The sequence below is a fragment of the Tachyglossus aculeatus genome, chromosome 4 (assembly GCF_015852505.1).
Source record: "Tachyglossus aculeatus isolate mTacAcu1 chromosome 4, mTacAcu1.pri, whole genome shotgun sequence".
Taxonomy (NCBI): domain Eukaryota; kingdom Metazoa; phylum Chordata; class Mammalia; order Monotremata; family Tachyglossidae; genus Tachyglossus; species Tachyglossus aculeatus.
The window spans coordinates 121,695,264-121,717,940 of NC_052069.1; the positions used below are offsets into that span (position 1 = coordinate 121,695,264).

Below are 22,677 nucleotides of genomic sequence, written 5' to 3' on the forward strand. Positions count from 1 at the left end.
TGCCAGGCAAGCACTGTACTAAGTTCAGTATTAAGTTTAGCCCCACAGCACTTATGTACATATATGTAATTTATTTATTTATGCATATTAATGTTTGTCTCCCCAAGGGCGGTGCAGAAGGGAGAAAGGAGGGGAAATGAGGGCTTAGTTGGGGAAGGCCCCTTGGAGGAGATGTGATTTTAATAAGGATTTGAGGGTGGAGAAAGTGATGATCTGTTTGATATGATGGAGGAGGGAGCTCCAGGAAAGAGGCAGGATTTGGCAATGGGTCGGTGGCGATATAGTTGAGATTGAGGTAAAGTGAGTAGGTTGGCATTAGAGTAGTGAAGAGTGAGGACTGGCTTGTAAGTAGGAAATCAGAGAGGCAAGGTATAAGGTACAGAGAAGCAGCGTGGCTCAGTGGAAAGAGCACAGGCTTTGGAGTCAGGGGTCATGGGTTCAAATCCTGACTCTGCCAATTGTCAGCTGTGTGACTTTGGGCAAGTAGCTTAACTTCTCTGTGCCTCAGTTACCTCATCTGTAAAATAGGGATTAAGATTGTGAGCCCCCCCGTGGGACAACCTGATCTCCTTGTAACCTCTCCAACGCTTAGAACAGTGTTTTGCACATAGTAAGCACTTAATAAATGCCATCGAAAAAAAAAGGAGACCTGATTGAATGCTTTAAGGTCAATTGTATGGAAGTTCTGTTTGAACTTGGAAGTTCTGGTGGATGGGCAACCAGTGGAGGTTCTTGAGGTGTGGGGAAGCATGGACTGAATGGTTTTGTAGAAAAATGATTCGTGGAACAGAGTGAAGTATGGACTGAAGTGTGGAGAGACAGGAGGCAGTTAGGTCAGTGAGAATGCTGATGTAGTTATCAAGTTGGGACAGGATAAGTGCTTGGATTAACATTTTAGCAGTTTGGATGGAGAGGAAAAGATGGATTTTAGTGATGCTGTGAAGATAAAACTGATAGGATTTAGTGACAGATCAAATATGTGGGTTGAATTAGAGAGATTAGTCACATATAATGCCAAGATAACAGGGTTTTGAGACAGAGAGGATGCTGGAGATGTCTACAGTGATGGAAAAGTCAGGAGGAGGACAGGGTTTGGGTGGGAAGATGAGGAATTCTGTTTTGGACATGTTAAGTTTGAGGGGTTGGCGGGGCATCCAAGTAGAGGTGTCTTGAGGTGGGAAGAAATATGATACTGGAGAGGAGAAAAATCAGGACTGGAGATATGGATTTGGGAATCATCCTCATAGAGATGGTAGTTGAAGCCCAGGGAGTGGATGAGTTCTCCAAGGGAGAGGGTTTAAATGGAGAATAGAAAGGGGACCTAGAACTGAGCCTTGAGGGCCTCTCACAGTTCATTCAGTTCAATCACATTTATTGAGTACTTACTGCATGCACAGCACTGTACTATGTAATAATAAACAGACATATTCCCTGCCCACAATGAGCTTTCAGTCTAATTAGAGGGTGGGAAGCAGAGGAAAAGCCTGAGAAGGATATTGAGAAGGAGTGGCCGGAGAGATAGGAGGAGAACCAGGAGAGAACTGGGTAAATCAAGCCAAGATTACAAAATGTTTCCAGGAGATGGGGATGATCCACAGTGTCAATGGCAGCTGAGGGGTTGTGGAGGGCTAAGATGGAGTAGAGGTCATTTTATTTGACAAGAAAGGGATCATTGATGACCTCTGAGAGGGCAATTTCCATGGATTGAAGGGGAAAGAAGCTAGATTGGAGAGGGTCAACGGGAGAACTGGAAGAGAGAAAGTGGAAACAGAAACATAGAAACCTCATTCAAGGGGTTTGGAATGGTAGGAGGGAGGTGGGGTGATAACTAGAGGAAGCTGTGGGGTCAAGGAAGGTTTTTTTTCAGGGTAGGGAATATATAGATATGTTTGAAAGCAGTGGGAAAGAAGGCATAGGAGAGGGAAGAGTTGAAGTTGGTGGTTAGGGAGGGAAGAAGGAAGGGAGCGGGTGTTTTCATAAGGTGAAAAGGGATAGGGTCAGAGATGCAGGTGGAGAGGGAGGATTTTGAGAGGAGGCGGGAGATCTCCTCTTGAGATATTGCTACAAATGAGGGGAGAGTCAAAGAAGAGTAGGAGGAGGGAGGGACTGGAGAGAAGGGGAGATTTTAGGGAAATGTGGAAATGAGGAAAGCTGTCTTAGACTTCAGAGGGAAGGGTAACCTAACACTGTATAGAGAAAGATTTTTTATTACCTTTCTCTCAAACTATCCCTTTTTCTTGACATCACAAATTCAGTATTTTTCATGCAGATTTTTGTAGGAATCCTTAGAAAAGCAAGATTTTCTAAGTCTTTTTTACTTCATTAAAATTGATTCTTCTGCCAAAAATATGAGTTTATTCCCCAAAATACATGCTGTGAGTCAGTGTACTGAATAGCCATAAGAGCAGCTCATTGTAATCAGAAATTGCTGAGCACAAACTATAATTAGTATAAAATTAATTTAGGGGTTTTTTTGAGGCTTTTGTTTACATCTCTGAGCTAGTGACTAATGGCATGAAAAAAAATCTAGCCATATACAAAACTAGGTTTTCAACACAAGCTTCTGGGCTTTTTATTTTCCTCCCTTGACCTCATTTAACCTCAGCAAAAAGTCAAAACGTAGCTTCAATTATTTTAATCAAATCATTAGCTCCCAGACTCAAGCTCTGTGCACTCAGCTTGCCCTCAGAAAAAAGTTATACCTCTGTTCTAGCAACACTCCAAAGAGGTTTGTTAATTAAGAGGCCAAGCTGAGCTTGATATTGCAGCCCCAAAATGTGACTGAAACCATGCTTCCATAGTGGCTGCATTCTGTGCCCCAGTCCCCCAGAAAAGTAGCATTTCCTTGATCTGAAATGAGGGAACAGTTCTTTTGGCATAGCCTCCAAGAGATAGTTGTGTTTTAGTTCTCTGCACCTAAGTTTCTGGGCTCCATTAAGGAGAGTCATCCAGGCTGGGGTTTCTCAATAATAGTAATAATAGTAATAAAAAGGTATTTGTTATGCATGTACTATGTGCCAAGCAGTATGCTCTATATTGGGATGGATAAAATACAGTCAAATTAATGGAGGAGGACTAAGATGGAATAGAGGTCATTTTATTTGACAAGAAGGAGATCACTGATGACCTCTGAGAGGGCAGTTTCTGAGGAGCGAAGGGGACAGAATGGAGATAAAATGGAGACGATTATTACTAGTAGTAATAATAATAGTCATGATACTTGTTAAGCATTTACTTTGTGCCAAGCACTATTCGAAGCACTAGGGTAGATACAAGTTAAATATATTGGACACGGTCTTTATCTCACATGGGGCTCGTAGCCTTAATTCCCATTTTACAGATGAGGGAACTGAAACCCAGAGAAGTTAAGTGACTTGCCCAAGGTCACACAACAGACATGTGGTGGAGCCAGGATTAGAACTCAACTCCTTCTCCCAGGCCATGCTCAGTGGGTAGTGCAGTTCCTGTCCCACATGGACTCACAGTCTAAGGGGGAATGAGAAAAAGTCCCTCCACTGATTTCATGGTACTCACCTGCAGCCCTGGATCACCTCCACAGTTCACTTCCTCTGCCGCTGTGCTTGAGCTGCAAAGCATTGCTGGCAGAAATCCAAACACCTGGCTGACCTCACACAACACCAGTGCATCCTCACCTGCTATTCCTCTGCCCTCTCCTCCATCCAACAACAATGTTTCTCCATCTTTATTGATTCTCATACCAGCTGTTCCAGACATTCAACTCCCTCCTCAGTCCCTATGCCCACCATCCTGCTCCTGCCCAATCCCCATCTCTTTCTCCTAATGTCTTGGCTATATACTTTTTTGATAAAATTGAAATGATCAGGTGTGAGCTCCCTAATATCTCCCTTGCTGCTCTCCAGTCACACTCTCCTTCTGCACCCTCCCCAGTGTTCCCATATTTCCCAGCAGTATCTCAAGAGGAAATCACCTGCTTCCTCTTCAAATCTACCCACTCCATCTGTGCCTCCACCCCATCCCTTCCCATTTTGTCCAAACACTTGCCCCTCCTTTCTTCCCTCACTGTCTACCTTCAATCATTCACTTTCAAATTGCTGCTTCCCCGCTGCTGTCAAACATGCCTATATCAGCTATCCTAAAAAAAAAACCCGCCATTCCTCTCCAAACTCCTTGAACAAGTCGCCTACAACTGCTGCCTCCACTTTCTCTCCTTGACCCTTTCCAATGATGTCTGCTCCCTTCACTCACTGGAAACTGCCCTTTCTAAGGTCACCAATGACCTTCTTGCCAAATCCAACAGTCCCTACTACATCCTAATTCTCCTCAACTCTTTGACAATGCGAACTACCCCCTTCTCCTGGAAACATTATCCAACCTTGGCTTTACTGACACTGCCCTCTCCTGGTTCTCATCTTGTCTCTCTGAACACTCCTCAATTTGTTTTGCAGACTCCTTCTGTCTCCTAACACCTAACTGTGTGGGTTCCAGAGGGCTCAGTTCTAGGTCCCCTTCTAGTCTACACACCCACTCCCTTGAAGGACTCATTTGTTCTCGTGGCATCATGGTTTCAGCTACCCTCCCCTCTGTGAGTGATTCCCAAATTTACCTCTCTAGGCCTGACCTCTCTTCTTCTCTACAATTTTGCATTTCCTCCCGCCTTCAAGGCCTCACTATCTGACTGTGAGCCCACTGTTGGGTAGGGACCGTCTCTATATGTTGCCAACTTGTACTTCCCAAGAGCGTAGTACAGTGCTCTGCACACAGTAAGTGCTCAATAAATACGATTGATTGATTGATTGACTGACTGTCCCTCCAGCATTTCAAACTGATCATGTCCAAAACAGAACTCCTCATCTTCCCACCCAAACCCTGTGATCCCTGTATTTCTTATCACTGTAGATACCACCATTATCATGCCTATCTCACAAGCCATTAACCTTGGTATTATCTCTCATTCAACCCACATATTCAATTTGTCACCAAATCCTCTTAGTTCAACCTTCCAAACATCACTAAACTATTTCCTTTCCATCCAAACTGCTTCCACAATTCATTCATTCAATCGTATTTATTGAGTGCTTACTGAGTGCAGAGCATTGTACTAAGCACTTGGAAAGTACAATTCAGCAATAGAGACAATCCCTGCCCGCAACAGGCTTACAGTCTAGAATCCAAGCACTTATCTTATCCTGGCTTGATTACTGCATCAATCTCCTCACCAACCTACCTGCCTTCAGTCTCTCCCCAGTCTAAGCTATACTTCACTCCATTGTCCAGATGATTTTTCTACAAAACCATTCAGTCCATAATTCCCCACTTCTGAAGTACTTCCAGTGGTTGCTCATCCACCTGTGCATCAAACAAACTCCATACCTTGGCTTTAAAGCACTCAATCACTTGGCCCCTTCCTATCTAATTTGCTGATTTCCTACTACAATCTAGTATGCATACTTCCCTCCTCTTGTGCCAACTTATTCACTGTAGCTGGATTTTGTTGGTCTCACCTCCGACCCCTATCCCACGTCCTCCCTCTGGCCTGGAGCTCCCTTCCACTCCATATGAAATAGACTATCATTCTCTCCACCTTTCAAGCCTTATTAAAATCACATCTCCTTCAGGAAGCCTTCCTGGAGTAAGCTCTCTTTTCCCCTATTCCTTCTCGCTTCTGCATCACCTATACCCTTGGATCTGTACCCTTTAAGCACTTGAATTCAGCCCACAGTCAACCCCATAACACTTACGTACATACCCATAATTTATTGGCATTAACGTGCCTCCCCCTCTAGACTGTAAGCTCTTTGTGGTCAGAAATCATGTCTACCAAGTCTCCTGTACTGTACTCTCCCAAGTGCTTAGTTCAGTGCTCTGCACACAGTAAGTGCTCACTAAATACCATTGATTCATTGATTTATATATATATCATTTGGAACAGAGAAGCAGCATGGCTCAGTGGAAAGAGCACAGGCTTGGGAATCAGAGGTCATGGGTTCTAATGCCGCCTCCGCCACGTGTCTGCTGTGTGACCTTGGGCAAGTCACTTAACTTCCTTGAGCCTCAGTTCCCTCATCTGTAAAATGGGGATGAAGACTGTGAGCCCCCCGTGGGACAACCTGATCACCTTGTAACCTCCCCAGCGCTTAGAACAGTGCTTTGCACATAGTAAGCGCTTAATAAATGCCATTATTCTCCCCCTTCTAGACTGTGAGCCCGCTGTTGGGTAGGGACTGTCTCTATGTGTTGCCGACTTGTACTTCCCAAGCACTTAGTACAGTGCTCTGCACACAGTAAGCGCTCAATAAATACGATTGATTGATTGATTGGAAAGAGCCAGGTTCATTCATTAATTCATTCAATCGTATTTATTGAGTACTTACTGTGTGCAGAGTACTTGGGAAGTACAATTCAGCAATGGAGAGACAATCCCTACCCAACAATGGGCTCACAATATAGAAGGGGGAGACAGACAAAAAAAACAAAACAAGTAGACAGGCATCGATACCTAGGTCTCAGAGAAAGCAAGGAGGAGGAGTGCTCAGATCAGGAACAGGCTGAAGATGAAGGGGAGTTCAACCAGGATGGAATGCGGGTTTCACAGGCAGCATTTATATGGAGTCATGGAGTGGAGGGCTGGGGAGGAGGTGGTGCAGGGGCAGAATGGATGGGAGTGGGCAGAACTGAAATTGTGTGATGATGAGGATGGGTGATTTGGAATGGCAGTAAGAGAGGAGAACCAGGATGTGGTGAGCAGAGGATAGGCTGGAAGAAGACACTGTCAAGTCACATTTACAAGAAAAGGAGTGATGCTTAGTGGATAGAACATGGGCCTGGAAGCTGAAGACCTGGGCTGTAATCCTGGTTCTACCACTTCTCTGTGCCTCAGTTACCACATCAGTAAAATGGGAATTAAGTCTGTGAGCCCCATGAGGGAATTAAGACTGTTTCTAATTTGACTATCTTGGATCTACCCTAGCACTTAGTATAGTACCTGGCAAATAGTAAGCACTTAACAAATACCACTGAAAAAAGGCCTACAGCCTCTAGTCCTGAGTGCAGCTTCCCAGATTCCAAGGTGAGAAGGGATACTCCATGAGGCTTCTAGATCTGGTCGGCTACGATCTGATGTCTGGAGAGAGTGTGTCATGAGTAGTGGTGGTGTGATGGGCTGTAGGTCTCTGGTAGTGGCACGGGGGGTGGCGGGAAGTAGCATTCTGAGACATTTGTGTATTTTTCCAAAATGGCCCTGTATCCTAAAAAAGTCTGTGGCTGTCCTGCTCTCCAAGGCATATCATCAGCCTATACTTAGGTCTAGTTCTCCTGAGACTCTAGGGAATAAAAGGGATGATATCCACCTTCAGAGGTGTTGGTGTTGGAAGTGCCTACCTCTTGACAGCATTATTCTAAGTTTGAAGATTCCCACATCAGCAAAGATAGTCCTATCTGTCCTTCAAGTCTCTCTCTGTGCCTGCCTCACCTTCCATTATTTCTCCCTGTGTCTACCCCCTAGCCCCTCGCCCTTTTTCTTCCTTCTTCAGCCTAGCTGTAAGACGAAATGCCTTGTACTGGCTCGAAAAAGTATCGGTCAGACCGGCCACAGAGGGGCCCCACTTTAGCTGCCTGGAGGATATACGATATCCTTACCTGGGGAAGGGATATCAGGTATTCATCGATAAGAGGTGACGAGGTGATTTGCCTCACCAAGCAACTTAGGAGTCACTGTGACAGCACGGATGCGAGCATAGGCTTCTTAGTGGGGAGGAGACGGGGCTTTCCCAGATGCTCTTTGCGACTCGACAGTTCGCAACAGGAAAGCCCGTTAAGCTTCGGAAGGGAGGCAGTCCATTAACTCCAACGTCAGGAGCATCTTCCCACGGGGAAGACGAACAGCGCTCAAGCAGTTGCATTTTTAATCTCATTCTAATTAATGGCCACTTAATATGAAGAGCTAGCCCGCTCTAGGAGGAGGGACAGAAGGGCAGGTTCCATCATCTGGGACCCAGGGGCTTCCCTCGAACCTGACCGAGATATCGATTTGCACCTTGGTGACGGCAGGATGCTTCCGCAGATAATCAGCCATGGTCTTCAATGGAATGAATAAACGGGTTGTGGAGAGGCAGCAGCTGCCAGCACTTAACAAGCTGGAACTAAGGCATGCATCTTCATCAAATCATCATTGTTAATATTTATGGGACCTTCACAACGTGTGGTGTCATACCCTGCTTCCTGACCAGCTCGCTGTCCTCCTGTGCTTTCTTATCCACAGTTGTAAAAGGGGAAGGACATGGGGCATTCTGCCTCCAGAGAGGTATCAGGTCACATTATAACCAAGTGCTAAATAACTGGCCCTTTGCCTCTCCCTGGTCCCATTGTACCCACAGAGCAGAAAAAGAATGCACAATCCTCAACTCCTGCCTTAGCTGTTGGCAACTTGTCAGCCAAAGAAGCAGCATGGGTTAGTGGAAAGAGCACACGCCAGGGAGTTAGAGGACCTGGGTTCTAAACTCAGTTCTACTGCTTGTCTGCTGTGTGACCTTGGGCAAGTTACTTCACTTCTCTGGGCCTCCGTTACTTTCTCTGTAAAATGGGGATTAAGACTATGAGCCCTATGGGGAACGTGGACTCTGTCCCACCTGATTAGCTTGTATCTGCCTTAGTGCAGAGTACAGTGCCCGGCACTTAGTAAGCGCTTAACAAATACCATAAGAACAAAACAAAAGGGATCCTAAGCGGGGCTGGCAGAGGTCTGGGCTACCAAGCCCCAGTGGAGCCAGGGCAGGGAAGAATGATCTTTCTGCTAGCAGCAGGGCTGACAGACAGAGAGATGCCATGGACATTTCCTCCAAGCTCACTGACCTTACTAAGTTATTTTTTCGGCAGCAGATTTGGCAGAAGGCTGCCGCCTCGGTTTATTTTCCGGGAACCACCTTCCTCCAGTCAGCAGAAACTGATCTCCCACCTCAAGGCACTCTGACAGATAAAGTGTTTTTAATAATAAGACGATCAGTTTGTGATACACTTTTAATTGGATCAATTTTCCTCCTATTACACTATCTTTTCAAATCAGACCCAATTTCATAATCAAAGGCGAGTTTTCCCGGGAGGAAAGCACAAGACAAACTAGTTAAGCACCCTCTTTAATGACTCTATTTCCTCTCCAAGGGGAGCTAATCACCACAGGAACAAAAAATTACAGTTTCAAGTCAGGTTGCCTAGACAAATGGTCTTCCTAGTGAATATAGGGTGGGTGGAAGAAGCTTCCCCCACATCTATGGCAGGACTGCCATGACTTCCTTTCCCATTTCAGGATCTAATATACCAAGGCAGCAGTTTTCTTCAAACAAATTTTTCGGCATCAACACTAGATCCATAAATATATCTCCTTTTAAAAAAAAGTTGCATCCTTTCTCTCAGTAGCTCTCTAGTAATTAGAATGCCGAAACAGCTTGGTGGAGATTGAGAACCACCAAGGATTGTAAGAATGGGGGTGGAAATTTTGACCTCCCCTGCCCCAAATCACTGTGCAACTGGTTGTGGAGGGGCCGGAAAACAGTGTTTTCACAGTGGGCTTTTTGGGTAGTACTGCTTGCTAAGAAACCCAATTTCCCCCAGATGACCACTTCTGCATAAAAACAGGGCCCCCGGTATTTAGTAAAGGAAAGAGCATGGATGCTGGTGGAATCACCCCTAATTATTTAGTGCTAAGGCAAGGAAATGACACCTGAAACAGAATGTTTTGCCCTCCACTGGGATTGAAAGCCAGATAAATATCAACTCAAGGGCTTTCCAGTAATGAAGGTGAGGGCTATCCCCCCGACACCCATTTTAAGTTTCTCAGACAACACGAACCACAGACCATTGGAACCCTATCAAGAAAAGGAGGGAAGCAAACTAGCGGGCTATGGAAATTACAAATGAGTCCACATTTGTCACATTTGATCTGTTTTACTACAGTATTTCCCTACTTTGGCCACATTTGAAGTCCCAGCACCCCGATAGGAGGCAGGGCACATCCAAGTTGGGTGTTCTGAAAGAGTTCTTGGCCGACGGGTGGGTCAGCTCCTCCTTCCTCCTCCATATCTGGCCAAGGCAAATCCTGCTGTAGAAAGTTCTTTCTGGCCCTTGGAGAGCACAGCTGAGTAGTTAGTACTCTGGGTGCACTGCACTTGATTCACATTGGGAGAGGTGAGTTGGGCTCAGTCACAACACGAAGGGGACAGGACTTTTGAAATGACGGCGAACAAGAAGCAAGGGAGAGCAGTGTACCCCGACGACATGTGAATCCCACAGGGCAAGCGGTGGTCCCGGTCCCCAGGAGGCATGCCGATGACCCCCAGGTCCCCAACAAAGGCAGTGGCTGCCCAGCAGGGCATCCACTAGTGGGACTCATAGGTCCTGGGAACAGTACAGCGGAGGCACAGACCGGTGGTGACCCGGGGCCTCCAATGCTGCCTCATGCCCACTTTCCTTGCTGGATCCTTCAGAGCTTAGACTGCCAAAGGGGCAGGACTTATATGCACCCCCAGAAACTCGCACCGCAAACCTAACCTATGGCACCACCGACCCCCAGAGGGCCTCCCCAGAGACCAGCGGGGTGAGGGGAGGCCCGTGGGGCCCTCCTAAGGGGTGGAATACCTCCTCAGGTGGTAGCTGTAGATCTTGATGCAGTGATCCCAGCAGTCCAGCACCAGCAGCTGCCCCTTGGGGGTCAGAGCTATGCCCACGGGGCAGGTGAGCCCCTCCCGGATGAGGACGCTGTAGCCCCCACCCTTGGGAAAGTGCAGGATCTCCTTGCGGCTGCTGTCAGCCACAATCAGATCCCCGCGGGCGTCCACGCACATGCCGGCGATGCAGCGGAAGTCCTCGTTCTCCGAGAAGAAGTGGCTGATCTGGCGGCCCAGCTGTCCGTCAGGGCCCACGGAGCCGATGGAGAAGCCTCCCTCGAGGTGGTGCTCGATCTGCCGGTTCTCCAGGTTGAGGCCCAGTCCCTGGGTGAAGTAGACAGTCCCCTCGGCATCACAGGTGACGAACTTGGGCCTCACGGCGCTGCAGAGGCAGCTGTACTTGACCACGCCCACCGCTCGGTCGACCGTGAAGCACCAGAGTTTGCCCCCTTCCACGTCAGTGACCACGAACTGTCCCGAGGGCAGGGCTGCGATGCCCCAGGGCTTGCTCAGCTGGCTGCGGTGGCAGGCCACACAGTGGCCCTCCAGGGTGTAGACCTTGACAGAGTTGTCGTAGCTGTCTGTCACGCCGATCAGTCCCTGGCTATTCATGGCTACCGAGAGCGGGGTGAGGTTGGGCAGGTCCGCCCCCAGGAAGCTGAGCACGAAGCTGTCGATGCCACTGGGGCTCCGGCGGATCTCCCTCAGGAAGCCCTTACGGGTGAACACCTGGATGCGGAAGTTGCCGCGGTCGGCCACCAGGACCTCCCCCTGGCCGCCAACGTGCAGGCTGACGGGGAGGTTGAACATCCCCGGGCTGCTGCCCTTCGAGCCCATCTTCTTGAGGAAGTGGCACTGCTGGCCACCGGCCGCAGGCTCAGGGCCCCTCTGCCGGGCCGGGGAGGCCCCGGGGCTGGGGGCCGCCTCCTCGGGGCTCGGGTCTGGGTCTCGGAAGGCTGATGCAGAGGTGGAGGCCACGGCGGTCTCGTCTTTCTCCTCCCCCTCCCCGTCCCGCTCCACCGCCCACAAGTCCTCCAGCCTGACAGTCCGCGGCTTCCTGACCGCCTGCCCGATCTGCAGTGGGCCCACATGGCCCACCTTGAGGAACTCCACCTCCTGAAGGGTCAGCTCACGGAGCAGACTGGCACTCGGCTCCAACTCCTCCTCCTCCTCCTCCTCCTCCGCCACCACCTCCTCCTCCTCCAAGAGGGCCACATCCCCCTGCTTGATCTTGGCCAGGAGATAGTCGCAGCGAGACACCGCCTGCACAGCCGCGACGTTCAACAAGTAGGCCTGCTCCTCCACCACTAGGCTGTTGGCCTTCTCTACCTCCACCAGGGAGCTCGTGAAGAACTTGCGGGAGCGGGCCAGCTCCTCCTGGACCCGGCGCTCCTCGCGCCCGTACTCCTGCAGCACCGCTTTGGAGCGGGCCTGCAGGTCCTTGGAGACCCCCTCCAGGGCCGCCTTCCGCCGCTGCACCTCTGCCATCCGCTCCCGCAGCCGGGCCAGCCTCTGGCCAAAGCCCCGCCGCCGCTCCTCGGCCGCCTCCTTGACGGGGAGCAGGGTGTGGCCGGGGCCCGGGTGCCCTGCCTCCCCGCAGGGCTCGCACAGCACCAGGCGGCAGGTCTTGCAGAACTGGCGGGGTAGACGGCGCCCACAGGCCCGGCACAACAGCAGCCCCACGGCCTCCCCCAGCCCCGCCGTGTCCAGGATCTTCAGCACCGTCAGGTTGTCGGTCAGCTGGGCCAGGCTGGTGAGGCGGGTGATCTTGCTGCAGAAGGGGCAGCGGACACCATTGATGCTGCCCGCCAGCAGCTTCTCCAGGCACTGCTTGCAGATGGTGTGGCCACAGTGGAGGAGCTTGGGCCGGAGCTGCTCCTCCGTGAAGGACTCCATGCAGATGGGGCACTCGAGGACCTCCCGCAGAGCCTCCAGGTTCAGGGGTGAGGCTGCCGCCGCTGCCATGGTTCTCCCGCAGGGATTCCTGCTAACACGGCCCCGATGATGCCCGCTTGCTGCCTGCCTTCATGCCACGGGGCTCTGACCCCTGCCTGAGAGAAGAAAAGGAAAGAGTGTTCATCCACCCATCACCTCGACATGCACACAGACCCAGGCTTATTTATCGACCCTGAAGGGCCTGCTTGGCTCTCCTCCGTTCCCATTGGGGATTCAGCCCAAAGTCGGTCCACTACGACTTAACCCCTTCTGGTTGCCAGCCAACTGGATAAATGGATGGATGTGCCTACTCTCTCCCTCAGGTCCATAATGACTGTCAGAAATCCTCAGCCCCAAAGCAGTATCTCCTTGTTCCCAACTGCTACTGTGAGTTCCTTGTCTGGGCAGGGGCTCGGGGAGGATCAGCCCTTTTCCGGGTAGAAGCAAATGGCACTCGACCATTGGGAGCTGCTTTAGCATTAGGCCTTGGGAGGCAGAGGTGTGAGGGAAATATCAAAGCAAAGGAAGTGCATGGTGGTCGTACTGCTAAGACTCGGACCCCCCCCAACTGTGGCATTCTTGCAGCCCGGCTCCCGAGGAGTCCGAGCACGAGTCGAAAGGACTCACCCAGCCAGTTCCCTTTGATTGGGACACTGATTTCCCTCGTAGTTGGAGCTAGTGGAAGGGCTGCCATGCGCAACAGCTCAGTACTTTCTCCGTCATTCTTTTTCCATGCCAAGCTTGGAAACTGAGCTTTGGGGAAGATGGGGCAAAAAGGTCTTGCCCCAAATGACAGAGCAGCAGGAATGGAGAGGTGGCTGGAAAGCACATAGCAAACATTGAGTACTAAATAACTCTTAACTCTGCCAGGTCCACCTGGTCCGGTCACGCCCTTTCTCCAGTCCGCTCTTCTTTCCCTCGTGTCCCAGCTCCAAATAGCCTCCCTCACCTCATCAGGGAGGCCAGATTCTGGGCCCCAGTAGGCTGCCTGGACAGCTCATCCTTACATCAGTCCAACAGGATATCTGCTCTCTGTCCCAGCCACTGCAGACGGCCTAATTACACATTTCCACCAATCTGTGAAATACCACAGGACTTAATTTTTTGAATCTGTGAAACCATATCCTCCCCCATCCCTCTACCCCGCCTAAGCCATGAGATGGCTCTTCTCTTTGTCTGACCTGTCCCTTTGTCTTACCTAACATAGCCACTGCTCTTGCCCTCACCCCAGGTTGTGTGTGCTGGTGGCCTGTCTATGGCCTGAACTAATTTCAGTGAAGTGAAGCCCCTCTTTAGCAACCATTTTTTGCAGAGGAATTCAAATTCCCCACTCAGGCACCAGCCAGGGAAGTTGCCACGAATCTTCTTCCTCTTGCCCACTTGCCTGAACAGAAATGGAGTCAGTTCTATTTCCCATCTACAAAAGCTGTTTTCACAAAGTCCTCAGCGTGAAAGAGAGAAATCCCCAAAACCTCTAGACCCCATGCACCTTCCTGCCACAAAGCACTGGTAAGTGCTTTTTGAGAGGAGGGTTTTTAGAAAGCAGCATGGGTGGGTGGAAAGAACACATGGCCGGGAGTCAGGAGGCATGGTTTCTAATCCTGGGTCTGCCACCGGCCTTCTGTGAAACCTCGGGCATGTTGCTTCACCTCCCTGTGCCTCGGTTTCCTCTTCTGAAAAATGCGGTTCCAATACCTGTTCTCTCTACCCCTTAGAATCTCTCCCATGTACTTCAGGGACCGTATCTGATCCGACTGCATTATATCTACCCCAGCGCTTGTACAGTCTTGGCCGAGAGTAAGCAGTTAAACACCATAATTATCCCTGTTATTACTGACTTCCGTGATCTTCCCTCACACAATGATGGGACCAGCTAAGAGGAGCACCTGATTCTTGGAAGCCCCAGCATCGCTTATCAAAGGGCCTGGCACAGAGCTACCATTTGAGACATGAGCGTTCCTGTTCCTTGATGGGGTGGAATTTCAGTTTAGGGTCCCTGTCCCTAACCTTTATGTATGGAGAAAGAGCAAAGTGCTGAGATGTCCCTGTCAGGCAGAAAAGCCCACCCATTTTACTGCTGGGGTTCCAGCCCTGTGGGGAAACCCCATGAATGAGGCCGTTGCTTCCACAGGATGACCTAGGTTATGAATGAGAGGCTGATAGCTAGCGGACACAGTTTTTGTGCCTTGTTCCCGAACCTCAGGTAATCAATAGTATTTATGGAGTGCTTACTCTACAGAGCATTATACTAAGTACTTGGGAGAGTTCTGGAGTCATTAGACACAATCTCTGCCCTCAAGGAACTTATTACAATCAAGACAGGTGAGTCCACCAGCAGCAGAACTAGGTTGTTGTAATGATTGTGATATCTGTGAAGTACTTACTCTGTGCCAAGCTAGCACTGGGGTACAAAAAAGATCAGACAGTCCGTGTCCCACATGGGGCTCAAAGCCTAAGGTGAAGGGAGAACAGGTATTGAATCCCCTGTGAAAAGGTCATGGGTTCTAATCCTGGCTCGGCTGCTTGTCTGCTGTGGGATCTTGGGCAAGTCACTTCACTTCTCCGTGCCTCAGTTCCCTCATCTGTAGAATGGGGATTAAGACTGTGAGCCCCATGTGGGACAGGGACTGCCCAACCCGATTTGCTTGTCTCCTCCTTAGCGCCAAGTACGGTGCCTGGTACATAGTAAGTACTTAAATACCAGGATTATTATTATTAAATGAGGAAATTGAAGTCCAGAGAAGTTGAGTGACTCACCCAAGGTTACAGAGCAGGCAAGGGGTGGAACTGGAACAAGAATCCAGGTCATGTGACCCCCACGCCAGTGCTCCTTCCACGAGGCCATGCTGCTTTCTGGAGACGGCATACAAAGTCTTATCACATGGGCTGACCTCACCCTGCAGAGAAAAGACTGATGTTGATCAGTCCAACAAGGAGCTCTGGTTTCAGGGTGTTCCTCTGGGAGCATTCAAGGGGAACTAGAGGATAAGAGTGATTGGGCAATGGACAGCAGGGTTCTTCTCAAGTGGGTCAGGGGCACTGGCAGCCGCCACTTGCCCAGACGGTCTGTACTGGAAAGGGAACTATTTAGAGTTCTCTGCTTAAAGCCCACCCACTTGCTGCAACTGGAGAAGAAACCACTGAGTGGAGATTTGGGTGAAAACAGGGTTTCCCTTTGGATTATTATGCATCGACCCAGACCCTCACACCCAGTAAGCATTGCCTCTTCTTACAATGTCATGAAGCCCAGAACACAACAGAACATTAGTGGATGCTACAGGACCTTTCGAAAAGGCCTGTCAATGACAAATGAAGAAACTTCAGCCAATGAGGCAATAATAGGTTTGATGGCAAGGCTTCATCTGCCTAGGAATTATATGCAACCTGTGTAGACAAAGTGACCCTCCTTATCATCTGCAAACATTTGGATAACTGAAACACTAAGGGTGTTACAGAAACAATAATAGCGATGCCTGTGTGAACAGAGCAGGTGCAGGAACCCTTTTCCAGCACCAACTCCCATGTGACCCTGCTCTCCCAATCCCTGCATGGGCGATTTAGGAATCAATCAATCAATGGTATTTATTGAGTGCTTTCTAGGTACAGAGCACTGGTCTAAGCACTTGGGAGCCTGGATCAGGGTCCAGGCCCCTTAAATTGGGATTGACAATCTGGCCTGGGGGCCAGGGAAGACAATTCATGAACAAAGTAGGGAGAGTATGGGGGGCAGTAATGGAAACTACCGCCACAGCAATTGAGCTGCTGGGGCAACTGAGAGCACAGGATCACACCTCCTCCTTAAAATGCCACTCTCTGCAGTTACACAACTTCTCAAGGTGAGGGGCTCTGGGCTGATGGAAACAATAATACTAATAATAGTGCTATTTAAGTGCTTATGATGTCCCCAGAACTGTGGACAGGGAAGTTGTCTGTTTATCGTTATATGGTATTCTCCCAAGTACTTCCTACAGTGCTCTGCACACAGTAAGTGCTCAGTAAATACGACTAAATGAATGAATGTATTGAACACTGGGATAGATACAATGCAATCACATGGGGCAGTCCCTGTCCTAAATGGGGTCACAGTCTTGAGGGGGAACAGATATTTTCACCCCATTTTACGGATGAGGAAGCTGAGGCAAAGAGGAGTCAAGTGGCTTGCCCAATATCATACAGCAAGCAAGTGGCAGAGGCAGGTTTAGAACCCAGGTCACATTGCTTTTACCACCCTCTATCTGTAAGCTCATTGTGGGCAGGGTATGTGTCTGTTTATTATTGTTATATTGTACTATCCCAAGGCTTAGTACAGTGCTCTGCATACGGTAAGTGCTCAATAAATACAATTGAATGAATATCTAAAGGGCAGTGGAGCTATCCAGAAGTGAAGTGGTCTATCGCATGCTATCAGGGCTAAATGCTGCCTGGTGGGGGCACAGAAAGTGCTTGACAACTGCTTGTCTCCCACAGAGGGGTAGGCAAGGCCCTAGGAAAGTGTCTCCAGCCAGCCCCCAGAGAACCCCTTAATGAAGACCAAACCTAATCTCTCTCTTTTTCTCTGCTCCCCTCTCCCAGTCCCCTGCAGCCCTGTTTCCAGAGCACTACCCAGAACCACAGACAAGTTTTTGTCCCAACATTTCCCCAGATGCTCTGGCCACATGATGCAGGGGTTCAAGTTGGCTTGGTAGAGACGGTGCCTTCTCCCTGGGCTTGCCTCTGTCTACTGCTTTCATTCATTCAATGGTATTTGTGTGCTTACTGTGTGCAGAGCACTGTACGAAGCGCTTGGAAAAGTACAGTGCAGTAATACACAATCACATTCCCTGCCCACAAAAAGCTTACAGCCTTCCCCTACCCTAACACTACTTCTCCCCAGCTCCTGAACTTGACTCCCTCTCTTCCCTCTTCAGCTCTCAAGTCCCTTCGCGGTCCCCTTCTCAGTCACAAGTCCATCCCTGCTCCCGATAACCTCCTGCCGGTATCTTCCCCAGGTCCCTCGATCCTCCCTGGCCCTACCCCTTTAATAATAATAATAATGGTAGTATTTAAGTGCTTACTACGTGCCAAGCCTAATCATAATGGTGGTATTTGTTAAGCGCTGACTATGTGCCAGGCACTGTATCCCACCTCCGCCACTTTTCTGCTGTATGACCTTGGGCAATTCACAACTTCTCTGTGCCTCACTTACCTTATCTGTAAAATGGGGACTAAAAAAGAGTGAGCCCCACTTGGGACAGACTCATTACCCTGTATCTACGCCAGCACTTAGAACAGTGCTTGGCACATAATAAACACTTAACAAATACCATGATGATGATGATTATTATTATTACTAAGTGCTGGGGTGGATACAAGCAAATCGGGCTGAACGCAGTCCCTGGCGCAGTTGGGGTTCAGAGTCTCAATCCCCATTTTCCAGATGGGGGAGGTGAGGCCCGAAGAAGTGAAGTGACTTACCCAAGGTCACACAGCAAACAAGAGAAGCAGCGCGGCTCAGTGGAAAGAGCCCGGGCTTTGGAGTCCGAGGTCATGGGCTCATATCCCGGCTTCGCCAACTGTCAGCTGTGTGACTCTGGGCAAGTCACTTCACTTCTCTGTGCCTCAGTTACCTCATCTGTCAAATGGGGACGAAGACTGTAAGCCCCCCCCCCCGTGGGACAACCTGATCACCTTGTATCCTCCCCAGTGCTTAGAACAGTGCTTTGCACATAGTAAGCACTTAATAAATGCCATTATTATTAGAGAAGCAGCATGGCTCAGTGGTAGAGAGCCCGGGCTTTGGAGTCAGAGGTCATGGGTTCAAACCCTGGCTCCACCAATTGTCAGCTGTGTGACTTTGGGCAAGTCGCTTAACTTCTCTGGGCCTCCGTTACCTCATCTGTAAAACGGGGATTAAGACTGTGAGCCCCACGTGGGACAACCTGATCACCTCGTAACCTCCCCAGGGCTTAGAACAGTGCTTTGCACATAGTAAGTGCTTAATAATTTCCATCATTAAGAGAGGCAGCGTGGCTTGGGAGTCAGAGGAGGTGAGTTCTAATCCCACCCCGGCCACTTGCCTGCTGTGTGACCTTGGGTAAGTCACTTCACCGTGCCTCCGTTACCTCACCTGGAAAACGAGGATTAAGACTGTGAGCCCTACGTGGGACAACCTGATTAGCTTGTAACTACCCCAGCGCTTAGAACAGTGCTTGGCACATAGTAAGGGCTTCATAGATACCATTAAAAAAAAAGGGGGGGGGGGGCAGATCTGGGATGTTTACCCCCCCTTGCCTCCCATCCCCCTCCAAATGCATCCAAGGCCCAGCTCGACCCTGCAATGGCCAGGTTCTGCCCCATTGCATCCTCCCTCCCACGGCCAAGCTCTTGCCGCAGACCTCTTGCCCCCCCCGTCTCCCCCAGTTGGTACAGCCCGGATCCCCCCGGGCCCCGAGGCTGCCCCAGCCCGGCCGGACCGGCCCATTTCAGGGGTGGGGGTGCGCGGTGCGGCCCGATCCGCCCCGCCCCGCCCCACCCCAAACCTCCCTACCTCGCTGCCCGCCGTTCCAACCACCGCCGCCGACAACCTTATATGCGCATGCGCGGCCACCGCCCCCCCCACACGGGGAGGGGGAACGCTCGCCTCCGCTTGTCAATCACTCTCTGAGCATCCTGGGAGTTGTAGTTTCTCACCGCGGCCCCGGCCTGCTTCTGCCCGGGAGAAACATCATCATCAATCGTGTTTATTGAGCGCTTACTGTGTGCAGAGCACTGTGCTAAGCGCTTGGGAAGTACAAGTTGGCAACATATAGAGACAGTCCCTACCCAAAAGTGGGCTCACAGTCTAATAGGGGGAGACAGAGAACAAAACCAAACATACTAACAAAATAAAATAAATAGAATAGATATGGAGAGTAAAATAGAGTAATAAATTTGTACAAACATATATACAGGTGCTGTGGGGAAGGGAAGGAGGTAAGATGGGGGGATAGAGAGGGGGACGAGGGGGAGAGGAAGGAAGGGGCTCAGTCTGGGAAGGCCTCCTCGAGGAGGTGAGCTCTCAGCAGGGCCTTGAAGGGAGGAATCAATCAATCAATCAATCAATCGTATTTATTGAGCGCTTACTATGTGCAGAGCACTGTACTAAGCGCTTGGGAAGTACAAATTGGCAACACATAGAGACAGTCCCTACCCAACAGTGGGCTCACAGTCTAAAAGGGGGAGACAGAGAACAGAACCAAACATACCAACAAAATAAAATAAATAGGATAGAAATGTACAAGGGGGAAGGGAAGGAGGTAAGATGGGGGTATGGAGAGGGGGACGAGGGGGAGAGGAAGGAAGGGGCTCAGTCTGGGAAGGCCTCCTGGAGGAGGTGAGCTCTCAGTAGGGCCTTGAAGGGAGGAAGAGAGCTAGCTTGGCGGATGGGCAGAGGGAGGGCATTCCAGGCCCGGGGGAGGACGTGGGCTGGGGGTCGACGGCGGGACAGGCGAGAACGAGGCATGGTGAGGAGATGAGCGGCAGAGGAGCGGAGGGTGCGGGGTGGGCTGTAGAAGGAGAGAAGGGAGGTGAGGTAGGAGGTGGCGAGGGGATGGACAGCCTTGAAGCCCAGGGTGAGGAGTTTCTGCCTGATGCGCAGACTGATTGGTAGCCACTGGAGATCATTCAATCGTATTTACTGAGCGCTAACTAGATGCAGAGCACTGTACTACGCGCTTGGAAAGTACAGTTCACCAACAAAGAGAGACCATCCCTGCCCACAACGGGCTCACAGTCTAGAACGGGGGAGGTAATAATAATAATGATAGCATTTATTAAGCCCTTACTATGTGCAAAGCACTGTTCTAAGCACTGGGGAGGTTACAAGGTGATCAGGTTGTCCCATGGGGGGCTCACAGTCTTAATCCCAATTTTACAGATGAGGTAACTGAGGCCCAGAGAAGTAAAGTGACTTGCCCAAAGTCACACAGCTGACAAGTAGCAGAGCCGGGATTTGAACCCATGACCTCTGACTCCAAAACCCAGGCTCTTTCCACTGAGCCACCTAATAATGGCATTTATTAAGCGCTTACTATGTGCAAAGCACTGTTCTAAGCGCTGGGGAGGTTACAAGGTGATCAGGTTGTCCCTCGTGGGGCTAACAGTCTTAATCCCCATTTTACAGATGAGGGAACTGAGGCACAGGGAAGTTAAGTGACCTGCCCAAAGTCACACAACTGACAATTGGCAGAGCCGGGATTTGAACCCATGACCTCTGACTCCAAAGCCCATGCTGTTTCCACTGAGCCACTCGGCAAGTTAACAAGCATCAATATAAATAAATAGAATAATAATGATGGCATTTGTTAAGTGTTTACTATGTGCCAAGCAGCGTTCTAAGCGCTGGGGTAGATATAAGGTTATCAGGTTGTCCCAAATTGGGTTTACAGTTTTAATCCCCATTTTACAGATGAGGTAACTGAGGCACAGAGAAGTTAAGTGATTTGCCCAAAGTCACACAGCTGATAAGTGGTAGAGCCAGGATTAGAACCCGAGACCTCTGACTTCCAAGCCCGTGCTCTTTCCACTAGCCACACTGCTTCTCAGTATAGAATTTTAGATACACACACATCAAAACAACTAAACAGACATTTATTATAAATAAATAGACATAGCTATGTACATATAGACACAAGTGCTGGGGGGCAGGAAGAGGGTATAGCAAAGGGAGCGAGTCGGGGTGATGGGGAGGGGAGAGGGAACTGAGGAAATAAGGGGGGCTTAGTCTGGGAAGGCCTCCTGGAGGAGGTAAGCCTTCAGTAGGGCTTTGAAGGGGGGAAGGGTGACTGTTTGGCAGATTTGAGGAGGGAGAGCATTCCAGGCCATTCCAGGAGAATCTGAGGGGGATCTTGGCGGGCCACATCGATGGGTAAATGCAACAGTCAAGGAAGAGCTCTGAAGCAGTACTAGGATGAGTTTCTGCAGGACAGTGTGGAAATGCTCTCATCAGGGAGCTGCAGAAGGGTGGATGGGATCTCAAGGCCACTGATTTCACGGTGGAATTTGGACACCCCTTTGCTGATCCCTCCACCATACATATATATTTTTTTTCCCTTGCAAATAATCAACTTTTATTGTTTTAAATTGATTTTAGCTACCAAATACTCAGCAAATGAAAATAACAATAACAAAAGTAAGAATTACAATATCAAATGTAAAAACTAGTTTGAATTTACCTGGTTGAAATTTTACCTCGGTGACTAAAATTGGTCTGGTGGTTTCGGAGTGAGTCAAACGGGGAAGGAAGGGTCAGGCGGGAGCTAGACGGAGTATCACTACTGGAACCTGGAAGCTGGAGCCAGAAATGATTTGGCTTAGACAGCTCTCCTAAAATCCCAGTTCTACAACAAACCTTCCACGATTCATTTTCCAACACCCGAAGCTCTATGAATCTATCAGCCAACTTAAACACTCCGTATACACTTACGTATGCACATCCTCAGCACCCTAGTACATATGTTTATTCAAGTGCACATTGAATTTTTTATTTATCTGCTTTAAAGAGGCTGCATGGTCTAGTGGATAAAGCACTGGTCTGGGGTCAGAAGGACCTGAGCTTTAATCTCCGTTCTGCCACTTCTCTGCTGGGTATCCTTGGGCAAATCACTTCAGTTCTCTGCCTCAGTTACCTCTGCTGTAAAATGGGGATTGACTGTAAGTCCCAAGTGGGACATGAACTGTGTCCAACCTGTTAGCTTGTATAACAGCTTGTATAATAGCTTGTAGGAGCTGTTACCTCCTTCCCTTCCCCACAGCACCTGTATATGTGTATATATGTTTGTACATATTTATTACTCTATTTGTTTATTTATTTATTTTACTTGTACATATCTATTCTATTTATTTTATTTTGTTAGTATGTTTGGTTTTGTTCTCTCTCTCCCCCTTTTAGACTGTGAGCCCACTGTTGGGTAGGGACTGTCTCTATATCATCATCATCATCATCATCAATCGTATTTATTGAGCGCTTACTATGTGCAGAGCACTGTGCTAAGCGCTTGGGAAGTACAAATTGGCAACATATAGAAACAGTCCCTACCCAACAGTGGGCTCACAGTCTAAAAGGGGGAGACAGAGAACAAAACCAAAC

At 49.4% G+C, this 22,677-nt stretch overlaps 2 protein-coding genes across 5 annotated transcripts in view; one reads left to right on the forward strand and one right to left on the reverse strand.

Moving 5' to 3' along the window:
- ASTN2 (astrotactin 2) overlaps positions 1-22,677 on the forward strand; it is an 854,016-nt gene that overhangs the window by 555,127 nt on the left and 276,212 nt on the right. The gene's annotated exons all lie outside the window — the stretch shown is intronic.
- On the reverse strand, positions 10,139-15,388 carry TRIM32 (tripartite motif containing 32). Its single transcript, XM_038744816.1, has 2 exons — positions 15,330-15,388; positions 10,139-12,688 (listed from the first exon to the last, which is right to left on the reverse strand). Exon 2 carries the CDS (start codon positions 12,600-12,602, stop codon positions 10,593-10,595), a length of 2,010 nt encoding a protein of 669 aa, XP_038600744.1. The 5' UTR covers positions 12,603-12,688; positions 15,330-15,388; the 3' UTR covers positions 10,139-10,592.